This window comes from Bidens hawaiensis, unplaced genomic scaffold, assembly GCF_021521415.1.
Source record: "Bidens hawaiensis isolate Kalapana, Puna unplaced genomic scaffold, B.hawaiensis_p1.1 tig00006845_1, whole genome shotgun sequence".
Classification (NCBI taxonomy): Eukaryota; Viridiplantae; Streptophyta; class Magnoliopsida; order Asterales; family Asteraceae; genus Bidens; species Bidens hawaiensis.
The window spans coordinates 393,792-411,092 of NW_027491467.1; the positions used below are offsets into that span (position 1 = coordinate 393,792).

The window sequence follows — 17,301 nt, forward strand, 5'->3', positions numbered from 1 at the left end:
TGTTGCATTTCACAAAAGCAATAACAAGATTTCTATTTGGCGAGGTAACATGTCAAGGGCATACAAGAAAACATGATTCCCATGTCTATAGCATATTTATAATCACTAGTGAAATAGATGCATGAAAGAAAAAGTTAACAACATTTTTATCTTAAATATGAAGATTGATTACGTAGTTCCCCACTTCCCCAAACCCTAAAGGTCAGGAAAAAAAATCAACGAGGGCATGGATTTGAATCGGGTAGAAATCGTACCTTTTATGGAGTCGAATGGGCTGAAAATTGAAATCGACAAGGTCTGGCATCGAAGGGGATGCAATAAACATGCTTGTTTGCATCGACCTTCTGTAGTGTGCGTACAAAGGGGCAGAGACAACAAAAGGGATGTAATGGCGTGAAGGTGGGACAGGTAAGATGTAGAGTAGGTAGGTCTTATTTTCCATTCAACGATGCTTTGAAACTGAATGGGTAAGAGTCCTATTTAGCTTTTAGACCTGTCCTCTTATTGTACCAAACATTCCAAGTCTGAGCGAATCATACATAAATCTCTTAATGTTCCCATTAAGACCTCAAACAAACAGCCCCTTAGACAGTGGCTGCACCCGACACATGATTGGAGACAAGTCCTTACTGTTTGACGTTCAACCGTTCGACGGTGGACATGTTTTATTTGCTGGTGACATGGGAGGAAATACTACAAAAAGAGGAAAAGTTTCAAACGAAATCTTAACTTATGATGACGTCAATCTGGTGGAATAACTCAACCAGAATCTGCTCAGCGTGTTACAAATATGTGATCGACAGTTCTCCACGTTATTCACAGAAAATGAATGCTTGATTTTAAAACCGGGTTTCAAAGTCCCAGAAGAATGGAATTTGATGCGTAATCCGAGGCATAACGATGCTTACATTTTGGACATGAACAGTTCATACTCTCGTTAAACTATTTAAACAATTAATGAACATTTGAGGGACGGGATTGAAATTGACTTTTTGACTGTTAAACAATTTAAAACTCGGGGCTCAAATGTGATGGTTTTACTAGCAATTATACAATTAGACTTTTAACATTGAAACTAATAAAAACAAAATAGATTATGAAACTGAAATCACCTAATATCAACTGGAATGGACTAATCGGCTCGCGAACTCTCGTAAACACTCTTACACTCTCATATCAACCAATAACCAAAACTAACAACCGAACCTGCAAAATCTCGAGAAGTGTAGAAGCAAGCTTCTCACAAGTGTAAGACATAGATCTTTTAAGAGTTATGAAAATGATTTATGTTAATTTATTAAAACAATTATCGAGCCCAATTAAGTCGTTTCATAATAACTTTTGTTAAACTAATAAAAAATGTTAAAAGACCTAACTCACTTTCGTTAGAATCACGATTTCATTTAGCGTATGAAACAAGCCCTTTAACCCCCCGGTAGCACGGGAGGACGAGTGGGGTCTCGTGAGGGTTTATAGTGAATTACACCCACAAAGTTCGGTTACAACATAATATACAATGAATATAACACAACAGACATCAAAAGATATAAATACATATAAGCCCAAACAATTACCCATACAATATTATATAATAATAATAATAATATTATTATATAGACCATGAGAATAAAAACAAAATAAAACAAAAAGGGGGTAACCAAAACTACTGTGCTGGCAGAGCATCATCAGTATCAACTTGCGGGTCCACATGCTGCTCCACTATGATAGTCAATGAAGGTGGGAGCGGTACCTGCATAGCCACAAATAATAATCGAAAATACTTATCATGACGGGCCAGGTGCGCTCGCGTCTCCTCTCGATGCATCCGCTGCTCCTGCTGCATCGCCAACTGCTGCTGATAAATCATAGCCAATGTGACTGGCTGCTGCGGCTTTTGCTACAGTGGTGGCGACTGTCGAAGCTCAAACTTCTGTTGTGGCCGCATCATGCGAGGGAACAAGATGTGCTGACGATGAGTAGGGATCCCCCTCTGCATAGCCACGTCAGCTGCACTCCCCTCTGGTGGCGGTACCTGTGGTCCCTCTCTGACCGGGATCAGCCTCGGTGGATCATGTAGCTCAACGATCCCGGCCCTCCGAGCATCATCCAATCCAAACGTCACTGTAGCCGGTCCCAGGGTGCAGAACCCGACCGGATATATGTCAAAACCCCCAAAGTCTCTGCAGTCCGCGTAATATACGGCCCCAAAGATAACTAGGCTGTCGCCCCCTGTAAACTTCGGCCTCTGCCAAACGATGTGAGGAGCAGCATCGCAATGTTGGCCTCCCTGCCAGTGATGATAGATAGGAGGCACAACATATCGAAGTTGCTACACTTTTCGCGGCCCGAATGACGGCCAGCGACAGTGTAAGCCACTATACGGTGTAAATAGCGATGGACGGGGTCCCTAATGGAAGACGCCGCTACGGAGCTCAATTGGGCCCCGTTCGCGATCTGTCCCCGGAACTGAGCTAACTGAGCCTCAATGAGCCAAAATTGTCTGTTAGACTGTGAATGCATCGTGTTTTATTAAGATTTCGATGTGATTTGAGTTATGGTTGAGACTGAGAAATTATTGATTGAACGATGGATTCTCATTGTTATGATTATTGAAAAGTCATTAGTTATACTTGATATAAATAATATATGATCGTCTTATAAATGTTTAGTTTAGATTATAATTTAAAATATAACTATGATAAATTGAATATAAATCTTTTAATGAGAATAATGTGTAATCAATTAAATATAATATGTATCGTATTAAATAAATAAATGTGTAAATAATTATATTATACGTGGTAACTTATAATATAAACAATTAGTTTATTTTAAATCGTTTTAACAACTACTAGTGGTAAAAATATAGTTGGCCTTTATAATACGTTTATCATACTTATTGTTTAAAAACAAATATTACATATATAATGAAGATAAAAAATTGCAAAAACGTTCAACGTCAAAAGCTCTCAATGATGGCTTCGGGTTTTAAATAAATTAAAGTTTATTTTTAAAATGCAATATATATACACACACACACATACACACGAAAGCTTTTAACGAAACTCGACATGAAACATAACCCCAAAACGTCGGTTTTAATAAAATAAAGTTTATCTAATAATTAATATAATTTATTCATTTATTACAACTACTTATAAAATTAATAAAAACCAAATAAGAAAATAGAAACCTCAAAATCCGGTGGCCGGGTTCGAACCCGCGACCACCAGGTCACGAAACCATCGCCAAACCAGTTGGTCTGGCATAACAGTTGAATAGAATACAAAAACGATTTAATATAAACAGATGCCTTTAATTATCCCCAAAACTAAGAACCCTAGAATCAGAAATCAAATAATCTCGTTTTCTTTTGAGCAAATAACAATAGGTTTATTGATTACAGATTTAATATGATCAACTTAGTATAATTAATTACCTTATATCCTTACTGATTAATGGCTAATTAGATGCAAACGAGGCCGACGCGAACCAGATCAAGAACACCGATTATAAGCGATGATAACTTCATTGAAGTTGTGGGTTCAGTTGGCGCAAGGTCTAAGGATGTACAGACGTAAGGAATTGAGTTATAATCATAATTAAGGTATATAATCGATTTTAGGTCAAAGGCGGTTAGTATGAGGTCAATACGTATCATAATACAATCTAGTTTCCTAATTACGAGTGTTTTTAGGCCGCCTATAGCATGAGGATTAAAACCCCTAAATCAATTCCGAGTTAAACGCGAGAATTACGGGCCAAGCTAAACAAACAAGTTCGGGTATGGTTAGATCATGAATACGGGTTTATGGGTTTGGGTTAATGGGTTAAAAATGTTATAATAATAACAGAAGTTGCAATATGGCCCTTGAAGTTTGAAGGTGGAAGCAAATAGAGGTAAAACTTAATTTAGGGTTAATTATGTATATAAATCAAAGTTTATTTATTATACATTAAATAAATATAATAATAAAATAATATATACTTGATAGACGTGATATATATATAATAAAAATTTCCCGAACATAAAAACGGGTTGGGTAAACGGATAAAATACTAAATGAAAAAAAATCGAGTTGTTATAGAAATGAGCGTGATGGTTGAGTACCGGTATAACCATAAAACAATGGATCTGCTCTTTATTGTACACATATATGATATGAAAATTCCAGTTTAAACAACCCAAGATTGTATCTTCTTCAGTAGTGTTAGTGTGTGACTAATTAAGTATAATTTCAACATTCTGATATTTGCAGCTGATATGGAACCAATTTCTACCAGAAATTTGGACCCAATTTAACAAAGAAGTCATCAATAAGTTAGAATTATTTTCTTTATGCTCACATGACTTTAGAAAATTTTAAATCTTGACATCAACTACATGTTTATTGAGAAACATGTGAGTTCGTTGCATGTATTATCAGTAGTTGTCTCATATGTATGTTTTTGATTGATTTATTTTAGGTAATCTACTACACATGTTTAAGTTGGAATGAAGATAAGAAGAGGTATGTATGTAATCTTAATTCTTCAATTTAACAACATTAGCTTTAGTTTTGTTGTCTATGTACTTACCTTTAATGTGTATTTTCATATTGCAAAGCAGGCGACAAATTGGTGAACTGTAACTACAGCCTTACCAAATCTCTTCATTAATTTGGCATCTCCAATTATACATATACCATTCCATATGTTCATTTTGGCGATAGTTATTACCCTTATTCCAGCCAATTGTATTATTACGAGGGTAAGTTGCTTGGTGATTAGATTGATGTGTGGTTTAAAACCAATTTTAGTTTTTATGTTTTGACTTTTTTTAGTGCTCGCTCTTGGAACCTCAAACTCTATTAAAGGTCTATCCGATTTGAAGACATTAATTGTACTTTTTCTTAGTTGTTGAATAGTTGGAGTTCGTTAATTGACGATTGGAAACATGGATACATGAATATTTATGTAAATTTTTCAACCATCCTTTGTAATCCTCCTTTGCCTTTCAATGTTCATCCATCTAGATATAGCTCAAGCCTTGTTTGATGTTTAGGGGTTTTGTCAACTTGTGGGTGTGTTGTTAATTTTTAAGTTATTTGTGTCGGTGCCTTTGGTGAACTATTTTTAAAATGTATTTTGGTTGGTTATAATGAATGTTTGTTTTAAGATGTATTTTGGTTGGTTATAATGTAAGTTTGGTCATTCAGTTTACTTATTAAGAGCTCTGACTAAACAGACATATTTCATTCAGCATGAAATAGTTCAAATGGGTAAAATAGTCATTTTGCATAATCATTCAGAGGTCCAACAAAACACACTTACTGGTTCAACACCTACTGGCTCAGAGTCTCTTAATCATTCAATACTCTTACTGGTTCAGCACTTAATGGTTTAGCACTTACCAAACAGTCCCTAAGTACCAAATAATGTTGACATGCCTTCTTAACTGACCCTACACACATTAGCAGTTAATTAGACATGGGTTCCCAAGACTTAGCTGTCTTAGGAAGATCAACCATGAAGTCACCAAATTTTATCTTGTTTATTATAAAAGTAGAGTGTTGTGGTGATTTAGAATCAGAAGAGCAATCCTTAGGAATACATGCAGAAGCATGATTTCTAGTTTTAGAAGATCTTTAGGACCGTCTTCTTTTTGTTTTCAAAGCAAAATCCTCAGATCTTTCGATATTTGGATCCTTATGTCGAATTTGTTTTTGGTGAGTTCTTTGACTTTTCAGTCTTTGAACTCCTTTTTAATCTTTCCTTTTTAGTTATCCAAAAAGGTTTTCTACCATTCTTGGAGTTGTTGGATCTCACTTCCATTTCACTGGAAGAACTTTCAGATCGATCAGTCCTTGTTCTTGTATTAGGTGCCGCTTTAGAACAGACTGGTTAAACTGACCGTTCATTTCTTTATGTTGTTTATGCCAGTTCTTGCAATGTCTTACAAGGTGAGATGGGTTACCACAAACAAAACAACATTTTCTTCTATGAGAACCATAGAAATCATCTGAACTATAATATGATTGTTGCGGTGGGAAAAGTGATCCTTGGAAAGGAACAAGATTGTAAAAGCTATTAGGACCATAACCGTAATTACCAAAAGCATTTGCATAATTAGAATTAATGTAATTCTCTTGATAATGACCATAATAGTTGTTATCATAGAAGTTGTATGGCTGAGGATTTCTTACTTGATTAGTTGTTTGAGAAAATGATCGTCTAGTTGGTGGAACATATTTACATGAAGTAGTGGATTTTCATTTTCAAAAACTACATTTATCTAAATTGTCCTCGGACTTACAACTTTATGATGAACAACTTAATATGTTCACATCAACAGGCCTTTTCGAATTTTCACAATTATCAACAAACGTTTCATGATAAACAGTTTCACAATCACTATTTGAAATAACATAAACATTTTCATTCAAAATAACATGACAAGTGCCAACGTCAACACTTTCACGAGTTGCATCATCATACGAAGATGAGGACAATGTATTTTGCGTGGAAATAGTATTGTTATTATTACAGACAGAATTGGCAAATGATTTTAAATTCACATTAGAAACAAAAAGTGAATTTGATTTACTTTTCTCATCGCAATTCGTGTCCTTTTCCACCGACCCACTCTCTTCTACACAACCTGTTGATCAAGATAAATAACCTTAGAATCAACAGGTATAGTATTGGATCAGTTGTTTTTGAAACATGAGGAACAAATAGCTTTGGTTTTGGCACATGTCCAACTCCATAGATCATTTCATCCTCGGGAGGAGTATTGAAACTAAAGCGAGGTAGGCATGTGTGGTTGTCATTAAAGGGTGGTGGAATTGCCACAAATTCATATCCCAAACTAGTCTTTTGTTTCACACCATCTGTGCTCCAATGATGCCATTTAATTTATCAAAAGCCATTTCAAATTTGTATACATCATTTTTTATTTCATAAAGCTCCAATTCTAGTTTCTCAATTTTATCATTTAACTCGGCTATTCGCTTTTCATGAAATTCAATAGTTTTAGTGGATTGAAACAATTTACCATGCATTTTTGTCATGTCTTCATGATGAGTTTTGATTCTAGTGGTATATATCTTATCATATTTCTTATATTCCTCATTTAGATGTTTAATGCTTTGATTTTCTTTAATCACATTAGCATTATGTGCTCTATAGAATTCTACTTTATTACAAGCTTGAGAGCAAAGGTTTTTGTGTACCTCGGGAATTTCAGGAGTGGCGGGGTTTCCTCCTGGTGCAAAGCTTGAAGCAGCCATGAATTCATCAATGAGTGCCATCCCAACAATGTTTAATGGGTTTACCAACTCAGTGAATTGATCATCTTCCCAGTCTGGTTCTGTTGATCCAACACTTTGAGTGATGAGGGCCCTGGAGTTTGAGCCTGGGTTCCCTTTGGTTGAATTTGCTCGACCATTCTATGGAATCCTTTGACCCGAACTCTGACCCATTGGCCTTTTGCCATTTCTCTTTCCACTCTCATTTTCAGTAACCACTACAAGAAATGTTAGCATTAGGGGCGACACTATTAGTGGCGACCTTGAAATTGTTGCCGCTAATGAGCTAAAAAGTAAAAGCGAGGTGTTTCCCTCCATGGATCCCTCTCTTTTTCACTTTATCCCTTACCCAAAAATATTCAGATCTGAATCTTTCACTTCTCTCCCAAAATTCCTTCAAACCCTAGCTCTAACATATCAGCCCACAACCTTATGCCCTCCCATCTCCGATTAACCACCACAGGTACACCTCGTGACCACCACCGCTTCTGTACACCTCGCCAACATCATTGAAATCAACCTTAATTCCAACCACAACCATAGCCGGTTGTTTCTGACTTCCGATGACCACTATCTACCACCACTACTTCCGTTACCAACCTACGAGTCCTTGGCTTATGGTGATTTGTCGAACCAGTTGGCTTCGACTCTAGATTTTCTAGCTCTCTTTGTCTGAGATGGGGTAGGTGTAACCATAATTTTTGGACATAAAAAGTTTAATTCAAAAGGGGGGGCTTGATTGGCTGGGGGCGGTTTAAGTGGACAACAATATCGGCAATCGCGGTCAATATGTCGAGCTGTTTCTTGTGTTTTGATAATGATTAATAATCTGAGAGTTTGTTGTTTTTCACTTGGTTATGATCCTGTGTAGATTTCTTTTTCAGGGACGAAAAAGTTTTAAGTGTGGGGATGTTTGATGTGTTGTAAAACACACTTACTTTCCGTACCTCTTTATCATGTTTTAATTGCTTAATCGTATAATTAATAAGAGTTATGGATGATTCTTGCATGATCTTACAAAGATTGAATATTAATTGTAGGTTATGAGTTTTAATGAAGAAAAGAGTAAAGTTTGAAGACTCTTGGGGCCTTTTTGATCAACTTTGAAGACTACAACTCAAGGCCCGACCCAAGCCCACAAGATTAAAACCTTACATGATAATATACTAAGTTAATTAACAAGAAAAAAACCCTAGACCAGCCCTAAATCCCGAAATCAGCAGCGCCCTAGTCCGATCGCAATCTGCAGCCAAGAGAAGAAAGAAAAAAAAAATGTTTTTGAAGCTTGTGGCGGCTAGAGGAAGAAGAAGATCATGGTTGTGGACAGCAGCTAGGGTGGATATTAATCATTAAACTCAGCCCCAATTGATAGTAATCATCTATAAACTTTATGTTCTTGTTCAAGATACATAACTTGTTGATTTGATCTTTGAACTTGATTTGTATTGCAATTGAATTGAAGATTGAGTTGTTATTGATCTTGATAGATTGTTGAATGATTAATATGATGTTTATGATGATTAATATGGTGTTTAAATTAAGTTTAGCTGCTGTCCAAATAATATGTTAGGCTAAAGTAGTTAGTTCTACCTAGGTTAGATGACTATTGTTAGGTTTTAGTAAGTAATATGGATTGTTGATCATCATGACTTGAATTGTTGATGAAAGTTTGGTTTAATATTGAATTAGGTTGTGTTTAGTGGCTGTGATTTATTTAATTATACTCATATACCTCTTGCTTTGATTGATTGAATCGGTTTTGATTGATTTTAGCTTGTTTGAACTCTTTACTTTGTGTTTAGAGATTGTTTGCGGGAAGTACAACCATAGAGTTTAGTTGGGTATGTTAATTACTTAAAATCAGCGGGTAGGCACCTTCTTAGAGACCGAGAGGTGAAAGGAAGTAAGGTCGTCTCATAGCTTTTACTTGTTAGAAATAGGATCGCGCGAGAGCGAGTTCGGTTCTTGTCAGGTTTGGGTTTGTGAGCGATTAGTTGACCTAGTTTAAGTTAAACTAAATGGTTCCTCTATCCTTGGTTACGTAGTATTCGTTTCCATTAGGTTCGTGTGTTGGTGAGACCGAGAGGAGAGTCGACATTAGAACACTTTAGCAATTCATTCCCTGGTTTGTTCTTTAAATCAACTAAGTGTAAGTTAGGGTTTGTTAGTGAGACCGAGAGGTGATCTAGCTTTCTTGAGTGAACCTTAGTTGTGTCATCCTTAGATACCAGTGTCGTGAGATTATTCAATCCATTAGCTTATTATACCTTCAATAGGATTCTTACCTAGGTAGACGTTTTCTCCAATTGCAGTTAAGTCTCTAAGTTTTATTAATTGTTTAGTTAAGTTTAGTTAATTAATTTAGTTAAAGTAAGTTAGGTCAAGTAGTTAATTATTGAAAATCATTTTAAAAATAGTATTCTTTATGTGAGTCTTGGTTAGGGTTAAGTATTAAAAACGTTTTCACGTGTCCTTGTGTTCGATACTTGGATTTCCTTAGTTCTATACTATTAGTGATCGGTACACTTTCCGGTTTTGTGTGGTTTCTTTAGGAGTCTTGTTTTATAAATTTAAAGCTTAGTTGTGAGTTACTTAGAAAGAGCATCATTAGACACACATCACGACTTTTAGGACCTTTAGTGACGACTTTTGTTGCCACTAAAGCTCAGTTTTCTTGTAGTGAACCTCTGTAATCTTGATGTCATCTGCTGGCTTTGTTGGGATGGTGCATTCTCTAGCAATGTGTCCAGTTTCATTACAGTTGTAGAACCGAAGCTGATTCCAGTCAAACCCAATACTCTTGCTGTTGGAGTCCTTGAAGTTGTTCCTCCCATATTTCTTCATGAAGTTGATTGCTTTATGAACTATCATGGCCATATGATACCTGATGTCCATCTTCTAAAGATCCTTTTCATTGATGTCAGGTATATCTCCTTGTTGAAATGATGGAGGCCGCAACTTTCCTTGCAATAGTTGTTCATGACTTACCATAAAGGCGTGGAAGAGAGCAATGTGGGAATTATCAATATCAGCGGGTTGACTTGAACCGGTAGGCATGCTGGTTTGCTTATGTCATGTGCCTTGAGTGCTTGCCCAACGACTTTTGTTGCCACTTGCTGGAGAGGATGTCTTGAGTGCTTTGTTGCTGGTGGATTGATCATTATGCAACTTCACACCATTAACTTGGTGAACTGTTGGGTGAGATTGACTGAGTTAGGAAAAACTAATGCTTTAACCCGTAGCAATCCCAACTTGATTTAGAGAGCTCACATGGTTTTTCAGTTTGAGCATATCGTCCATCTTAAATGACTTGATAGTAGAAATCAAATCTTGAAGAAAGAAATTGCAGATTTGTAGTTCTCTTGATAGTAATGACACTGCCATTCCAAGTGTAGGGCAGTGAATTAAGCAATTTGTAATTAATCTCAGACGGATCATTGTTGATTCTGGCACTTCTTATCTTTGTGACCAACTTCTCAAATCCCCCGATGAGATTTCCAACAGATTCTCCTTGAACATGATTGAACATGTTGAATTCTCCCTTCAACATCTCCTTTCGACTGTTTCTCATTTCTAAGTTTCCTTCAAATTATTCAACTAAAGAGTCCAAAAGTCCTTTGGTAGATGCTTCTTCTCTAAGAGTTAGAGCAATATTAGCTGATAAACAAATACTAAGGATTCCATAAGCATTTTGATCCTCTTGAATCAGTTTCTTGTCCTCCTCCCCATAGGCTTCAACGGGAGAATCAACGGGTCCATCAGGGGTTAATGCCACAAGCTTATGAGGTCCTTGTTCAATGGATCGAAGGAGAGTAATATCAGTCATTCTAATATAATTCTTGAACCTCCATTTGAAATCGTCAAAGTTGCTTTCAAATGAAATTTAACTTTGGAGGTTTAGTTGTGGTTCCAGCCTCATTTTCCAACATCATGCAGCTCTTCAATACTTCTGGATTAGTTGCCATTTGTAAAGTTAATTTTAATCACAACCAGTTAAGTTACAGCTTTTGTGAAAAATCTAAACGTATCGAATATGGTTTGAATCAAATCGTATTAAAAAATAATCGAGTCGAACGGTAAATGAATCGAATAGAAATTTGAATCAAATCGAATTGAAAAAGGAATCGAAGCGAATAGAAATTCGATTCGATGGGTTTTGGATTTTGATTCGATTGGTTTCCAAACTCGATTCGATTGGTTTGTAGATTCAATTCGATTTGTTTGTAAACTCGATTCGAATGGTTTGAAACTCGATTCGAATGGTTTGAAACTCGATTCGAATGGAATTTCCAGAAAGTATAATTTTCACTTTATGCACGGATTTTCAGAAAATTACACTTTTTGCCATTTAGAAACTCGATTGATTCACCCAAGAACCCGATTAACACTTTGTAGATTTTCAAATACACACTTCCAAGCTTAACCAAACATATTTCTTGAATCCAAACACTTTTAACACTTTCATGCTTAACCAAACATATTTCTTGAATCCAAACACTTTCAAGAACACACTTCTAACATACCCAAAAGCTTTAAACAACCCATTAACACTTATTTCAAGCTTGTAAACACACAAGTAAGCCCGAAAACCCACTTTAACACTTGAACACAAGTCTTAAATACACAAACAAGACCAAAATCCAAGGTTGTAACCCAATAACTACAACTCGTAGAGCCGAGAGCTCTAATACCAATTGTAGGTCCTAAGAACGGATAAAACAACTAAGTTATTGAATCAATCTCACTTAATAGCTAGCGGAAATCACTAGTAAGCAACCGAGATCTCGGATCTTGTTTGTGTTTGTTATTTCCCGAAATGGATAGAATGAGTGAGTGAAGAGAGTTGGTGAGATGTGGATAAGATTATTTCAAAAAGGTTATGGAGTGCATGGGCATGTTCTCCTATTTATGGGAGAAGCATCCCATTCCTCTTTCTATTATATACAGCCCAATGGGCTCAACATTATATGGCCTCATGCACAAAGATACATGAACAAACCGACAAACTAATACAATACATTGTGAATATGTCAAATAAATACAAAAGACTAATATACAAAATAGGACCCTACACAACATTTCAACTATTTTATCTCAATGGATCTCCATTAAAAACACTTAACATCATTAAGTGTTCTTCCGAAATTCAAACGACATTTCAGAGCTTTTTATAGGAAGAAAAATACGAGTCGACTGATGAAATAATTATCTTGAAATGGTGATTCAAATGACTTGATTTTTGTTAACTGGAAATTCAAACAATTGATTTAATACAATGTTTCGTCCTTTGGATCACCGTTTCGAGAAAAGCGTTACGTCAGTCGCCGACTCGTATTCTTCTTCAGATCAAAATCCTTAAGACATCAATTTAAAATTCAAGAAAAGATTCAAAAGGTTGGACCGTTGACATAGATTTTTTAAATGTAAAATTATTATTATCGCTAAATAAAAAAAACAATATGTGAGATTATTTATTTTTAATTTGATTAAAATAAAACACCAAAAACAAATAATTTAATTTAAAAAACAAGTAAAATGGAACCCTATCTAGGCAATTTCACAAAATTATATTAATCTAGAGATTTCTCAATTTTACACGCAAACAAATAAATCCCCAACTCCATCTTTCGCCTTTGCCTCCTGGTATGTATGTATGTATACGTTTTAAGAAAGATTTCATTTTTGTCAGTCTGTTTGTTTACTATTATCAATCAATCAATCCCTGTTATCTCTCGATCTAGAACGTTCGTTATTCATTTACTCGATTTTTAATTTAATTATATGTGACTTCTATGCAATTTTTGTTGAATCTGTGACGAAAATGATAATCGATTAGCGATTTGTAGGCTTGACTGGATCCTTAGATATTCGATTACAGATTTCTAGATGCAAATGATGTTATTTTGCTTGCATTTTGCATTTAAGATTTTGAGATTGAAACCCTAGGTTGGTTCAATGTCTGCTTCTGGTTAATTGTCTGTATAACTAACTATAGAACCATATGGCTTATTTTACACACATTTTGAATTATTAAGGTAATTGGTTCTTTATAATATCAGTAAACGAACAGAACGTGATTCGTGAACCGTTTGGCGGGAAGCTCATTTATGTTCGTGAACATTCGTATATGTTCGTTTCTGTTTCTTTGTTTTCATATATGTTTGTTTGTGTTCATTTAAGTATGTTCAATTATGTTTGTTTATATTTGTTCAATTATGTTCATAAACTGTTCGTTTAGGTTTTAAATAAACGAACACGAACATGTTCATTTTTAAACAAACGAACATAAACACAAATATATATGTTCGATTAAGTGTTCGTGTTCGTTTAAAGTTAAATGAATGAACATGAACATACCCTTGTTTTTGTTCGTTTGGTTCAACTACGGATCTTAATATGAAAAGATGATGGTTTTTAAGCTTTTTTTATCGTATATGGTGTTACCTTTTGTAAATTATCTCAATGCTAAAGACGTTGACAGACAGCAGGTTGCATCATTCTCTTTAGCACTCAAATTCCTTCAGCAATCAGATCAGGACTATCAGGTAATCATATTTCTCTTTTAAAGTAATTTACCTTATTTTGTTTTTAAGTCGGTCGAGTTTGAATTTGTGGGACCATTTGTTGTTTCCCGTCTTCAAATCAGTCTCGCTCTCAATTATTTGGCCAAATACAAGATTCTATTCCAACCCTCAAATATAGGTTTCTAAATGAATTGAACAAAGATGAACAGAGCATGTTTGTCCAAGAATTAACATTTGTTTGATGGACATAAAACTTAAGTGAAGATTCGATTTCAAACAGATGGTTGTCATTTGTGTAAATATATAGATTAAGTAATTCATGTTTCATATGTATCTATAATTAAATGAGTGGTGTTTTCTTTTTCGTGTTTGTGTATGTTTGTTTGTTAACAGTATAAACGAACGGTTCACGTACGTAATTGAACATAGATGAACGAACATAACTGAGTCAAAAATCAATTACGAGTTAATGTGAACGACCATGTGTTGAGCTTAAAAAAGTGATTAAATCTAGGCTGTATTGTAATGGGTCAACGAATGTAGACAAGCTAACTTGAGCAAACATAAACCAACGAACATAAACGACCGAATATAAACTAATGTGATGAACAAATGAGACATGTGTTCATGCTCGTTCATTTAACTAAAGTAACAAAAAGTTTTGTTCATGCGCGTTTGTTTATTAAATAAACGAACGTTAACGAACTTCCCACGGAACAGTTCGTTTACAAGCCTACTCAAAATAATCTTTTTGACCTTTCAACTCATTTTTCTTAAATATACAAAGCACTGATTTTTGCATAAAATGATAAATAACATGTAGATTAGTTTATGATGAATCATTGACAATTTGACATTGATACATGAAACCATTTGACTCTTTAACCAAAATAGATCAATTAACACAATAACCCTCAAATAAAGTCACGTTTGAATTATTGAACAGGTAAGTAGTAGAGATTATCTTATGCGAATTATCAAAACAATATTGTTTTTTTTGGTAGGTACTTATTATTTAACTAAGAAATCAAATCAAGAAGACGTATAATGGAGTTGAATTCTATCAAAGATGCATTTGACCGTGTCACAAAGAAGCAAAAAGTGTCATCCTCAAAATTCCAAGAAGTCATTGACCAAATGACCCAAGAAATTCAACTGGCATTGTCAAGAATTCAGCCAGCAACCCCTCAACCAGGTCAACCCGACCCCAACTCAATCCTTACCGAACTAAAGTCAAAGCTAAAACAAATAGCTCCACTTGGTCAACTCGAAGCTCCTCAAAAGGAACTAAACCTCGGGTTGACCAAATACACGAAACTCCTCGACAAACAATTCAATCCCGACATATCAAAGTCTTACCGAAACGTTGACTTTGACTTCCAAACAGTTAACCAGATAATCGCAAACCACTTGTACCGCGAAAACATGTTTGACGTTGGCGATTGTTTTGTTAATGAGTCGCATGTCGAACCCTTAGTCGACAAGAAGTCCCACTTTCTTGAAATGTACCAAATCCTTGAAGCCATGAAATCCCAAGACGTGGGTCCCGCGTTAAACTGGGCCACTGTTAACCACGACAAACTCCAACAAAACGGGTCAGACATCGCGCTCAAACTCCACCGCTTACAGTTCATAAAGATTCTTCAAAACGGGCATAGAGATGAAGCACTTAAATACATCCGTACACATATCTCACGTTTTGCGAATCGACATTTTCCTGAAGTCCAAAAACTAATGGCGTCTATTTTATGGGTCGGGAAGCTGGAGTCATCACCGTACACCGAGCTTCTCTCACCAGCCCATTGGGACAAGCTGGCCCAAGAACTGGCCCAACAGTTTTGTAACCTGGTGGGTGAGTCGATTCAAAGCCCATTAAGCGTGACGATTGCAGCGGGAGTTCAAGGATTACCGACACTGTTGAAACTGATGAATGTGATGTCTGGAAAGAAACAAGAATGGCAGTTAATGAAACAGTTACCTGTCCCGATCGATTTGGATCAAGATTTTCAGTTTCATTCCATATTCGTGTGTCCTGTTAGTCGGGAACAGGCGAGTGAAGAGAATCCGCCAATGCTGATGTCATGCGGGCACGTGCTTTGTAAGCAGTCAATAACGAAGTTGTCGAAGAATAATAGCACGAGGCCGTTTAAGTGCCCCTATTGCCCCACTGAGGTTCAAGTTGGTCAGTGCAGGAAGTTGTGTTTTTAAGGCTGCTGGTTGTTTGAAATGTGTTTATGGAATGTTTGACTTAAGGTCTTGGTGGTGTGTTTTTTCTTTATTTGTTGCATGTAAATATAAGTTTTTATTTCAGTGGGTATATTGCATCTGATTTTAGTATAATAAAGCATTGATTGGTTATCTAGATTTGTTTTGTAAAATATTGGGAATGTGTTATGTTAGAACGTCTTCAATTCTGAAGTTTTTATTAGCCTCCGGTTTTCCATTAAGTTTGATTTTTTTGAAACCCAAAACACATTTTGAAAGTTGTTGAAACAGTAAAGATACTGGGATGAGCAAATGGTACCGGTATCGTACCATGTATCAGACTATCAGTACCTTTTTTTGAGATTTTAAGATCGATACGATTTGGTATTTTAGCAACTTTGCCTTCATATTTTGATATCGATACCCATTTTTAGCTATTTTTGAGATAGATACTTCCGGTAATAGTATGGTTTGATGTCAAGCTCATCCCTAAAGAATGCCTCCTAGATAGTTGACGCTCTAGAAGTTATGTTTTTCACTTCACCCAGCACAATTAGTTATGAAATATAGGTAAATGGGTGCCAATTAAATAAAACTCTTTTAAGGTGTCTTCATTATAACAGAAAAAAGCTGGAACCACTAAACATATTTGATTTGGTTAGGGATGAGCGTGGGACAATACCTGTATCCGTACCCGTACTTGTACCCGTTTGTACTCGTACCAAAAATCAATAAAAACACGTACCAATACTCGTACCAAATTTTTCGGTATGGTACGAGTACGGGTACGGGTATTGGTACGGGTATTTCGGTACAATACCCGTTTTTGTACCACTTTTGCTTTTTTATTTCCAAATTTTCGACGATCTTGAACTGGTACCGGTACAAGTAACAAACAACCTGAATTAGTCCGGGTATCGGTACTTGCACATGTACGTGACGGGTACCAAATTGGCCATCTATAATGATAAGATAATATTGAAGAACCCTAACTCGGTCGTCGATTTTAAGTGATTTGTTTGTTGGTTTGAGTCTTGGATGTTATATTATATATTTTTGAAGAAACGTTTGGTACTTGTTCAATAATAACATGGTTAGAGAATTTATTTTATATATTAAATATGAAGAATCTCAATTAAACCCTTATATAATCCAAACAGGTACAAAATACCAAATGTACCCGTGCCTGTACCCGTACCAAAATTCAACAAAAATGAGTACCAATACACGTACCGAATATGCAAAATCGGTACGAGTATGGGTACGTGTACGGGTACGGTACG

At 35.7% G+C, this 17,301-nt stretch overlaps 1 protein-coding gene across 3 annotated transcripts; it reads left to right on the top strand.

Annotated features, from left to right (window-relative positions):
- The first annotated feature begins 12,825 nt into the window (after window positions 1-12,825).
- On the top strand, window positions 12,826-16,260 carry LOC143633686 (protein RMD5 homolog). Of its 3 annotated transcripts, none has more exons than XM_077101938.1 (3): window positions 12,826-12,932; window positions 13,771-13,834; window positions 14,818-16,260. In XM_077101938.1, the coding sequence occupies exon 3, from the start codon at window positions 14,861-14,863 to the stop codon at window positions 16,019-16,021; it is 1,161 nt and encodes a 386-aa protein (XP_076958053.1). In that variant the 5' UTR covers window positions 12,826-12,932; window positions 13,771-13,834; window positions 14,818-14,860; the 3' UTR covers window positions 16,022-16,260. The 3 variants fall into 3 exon arrangements, with proteins under 3 accessions (XP_076958053.1, XP_076958052.1, XP_076958054.1); XM_077101937.1 differs by having other exon boundaries at window positions 12,834-12,932; window positions 13,761-13,834; XM_077101939.1 differs by lacking the exon at window positions 13,771-13,834 and having other exon boundaries at window positions 12,912-12,932.
- The last annotated feature ends 1,041 nt before the right edge of the window (window positions 16,261-17,301 follow it).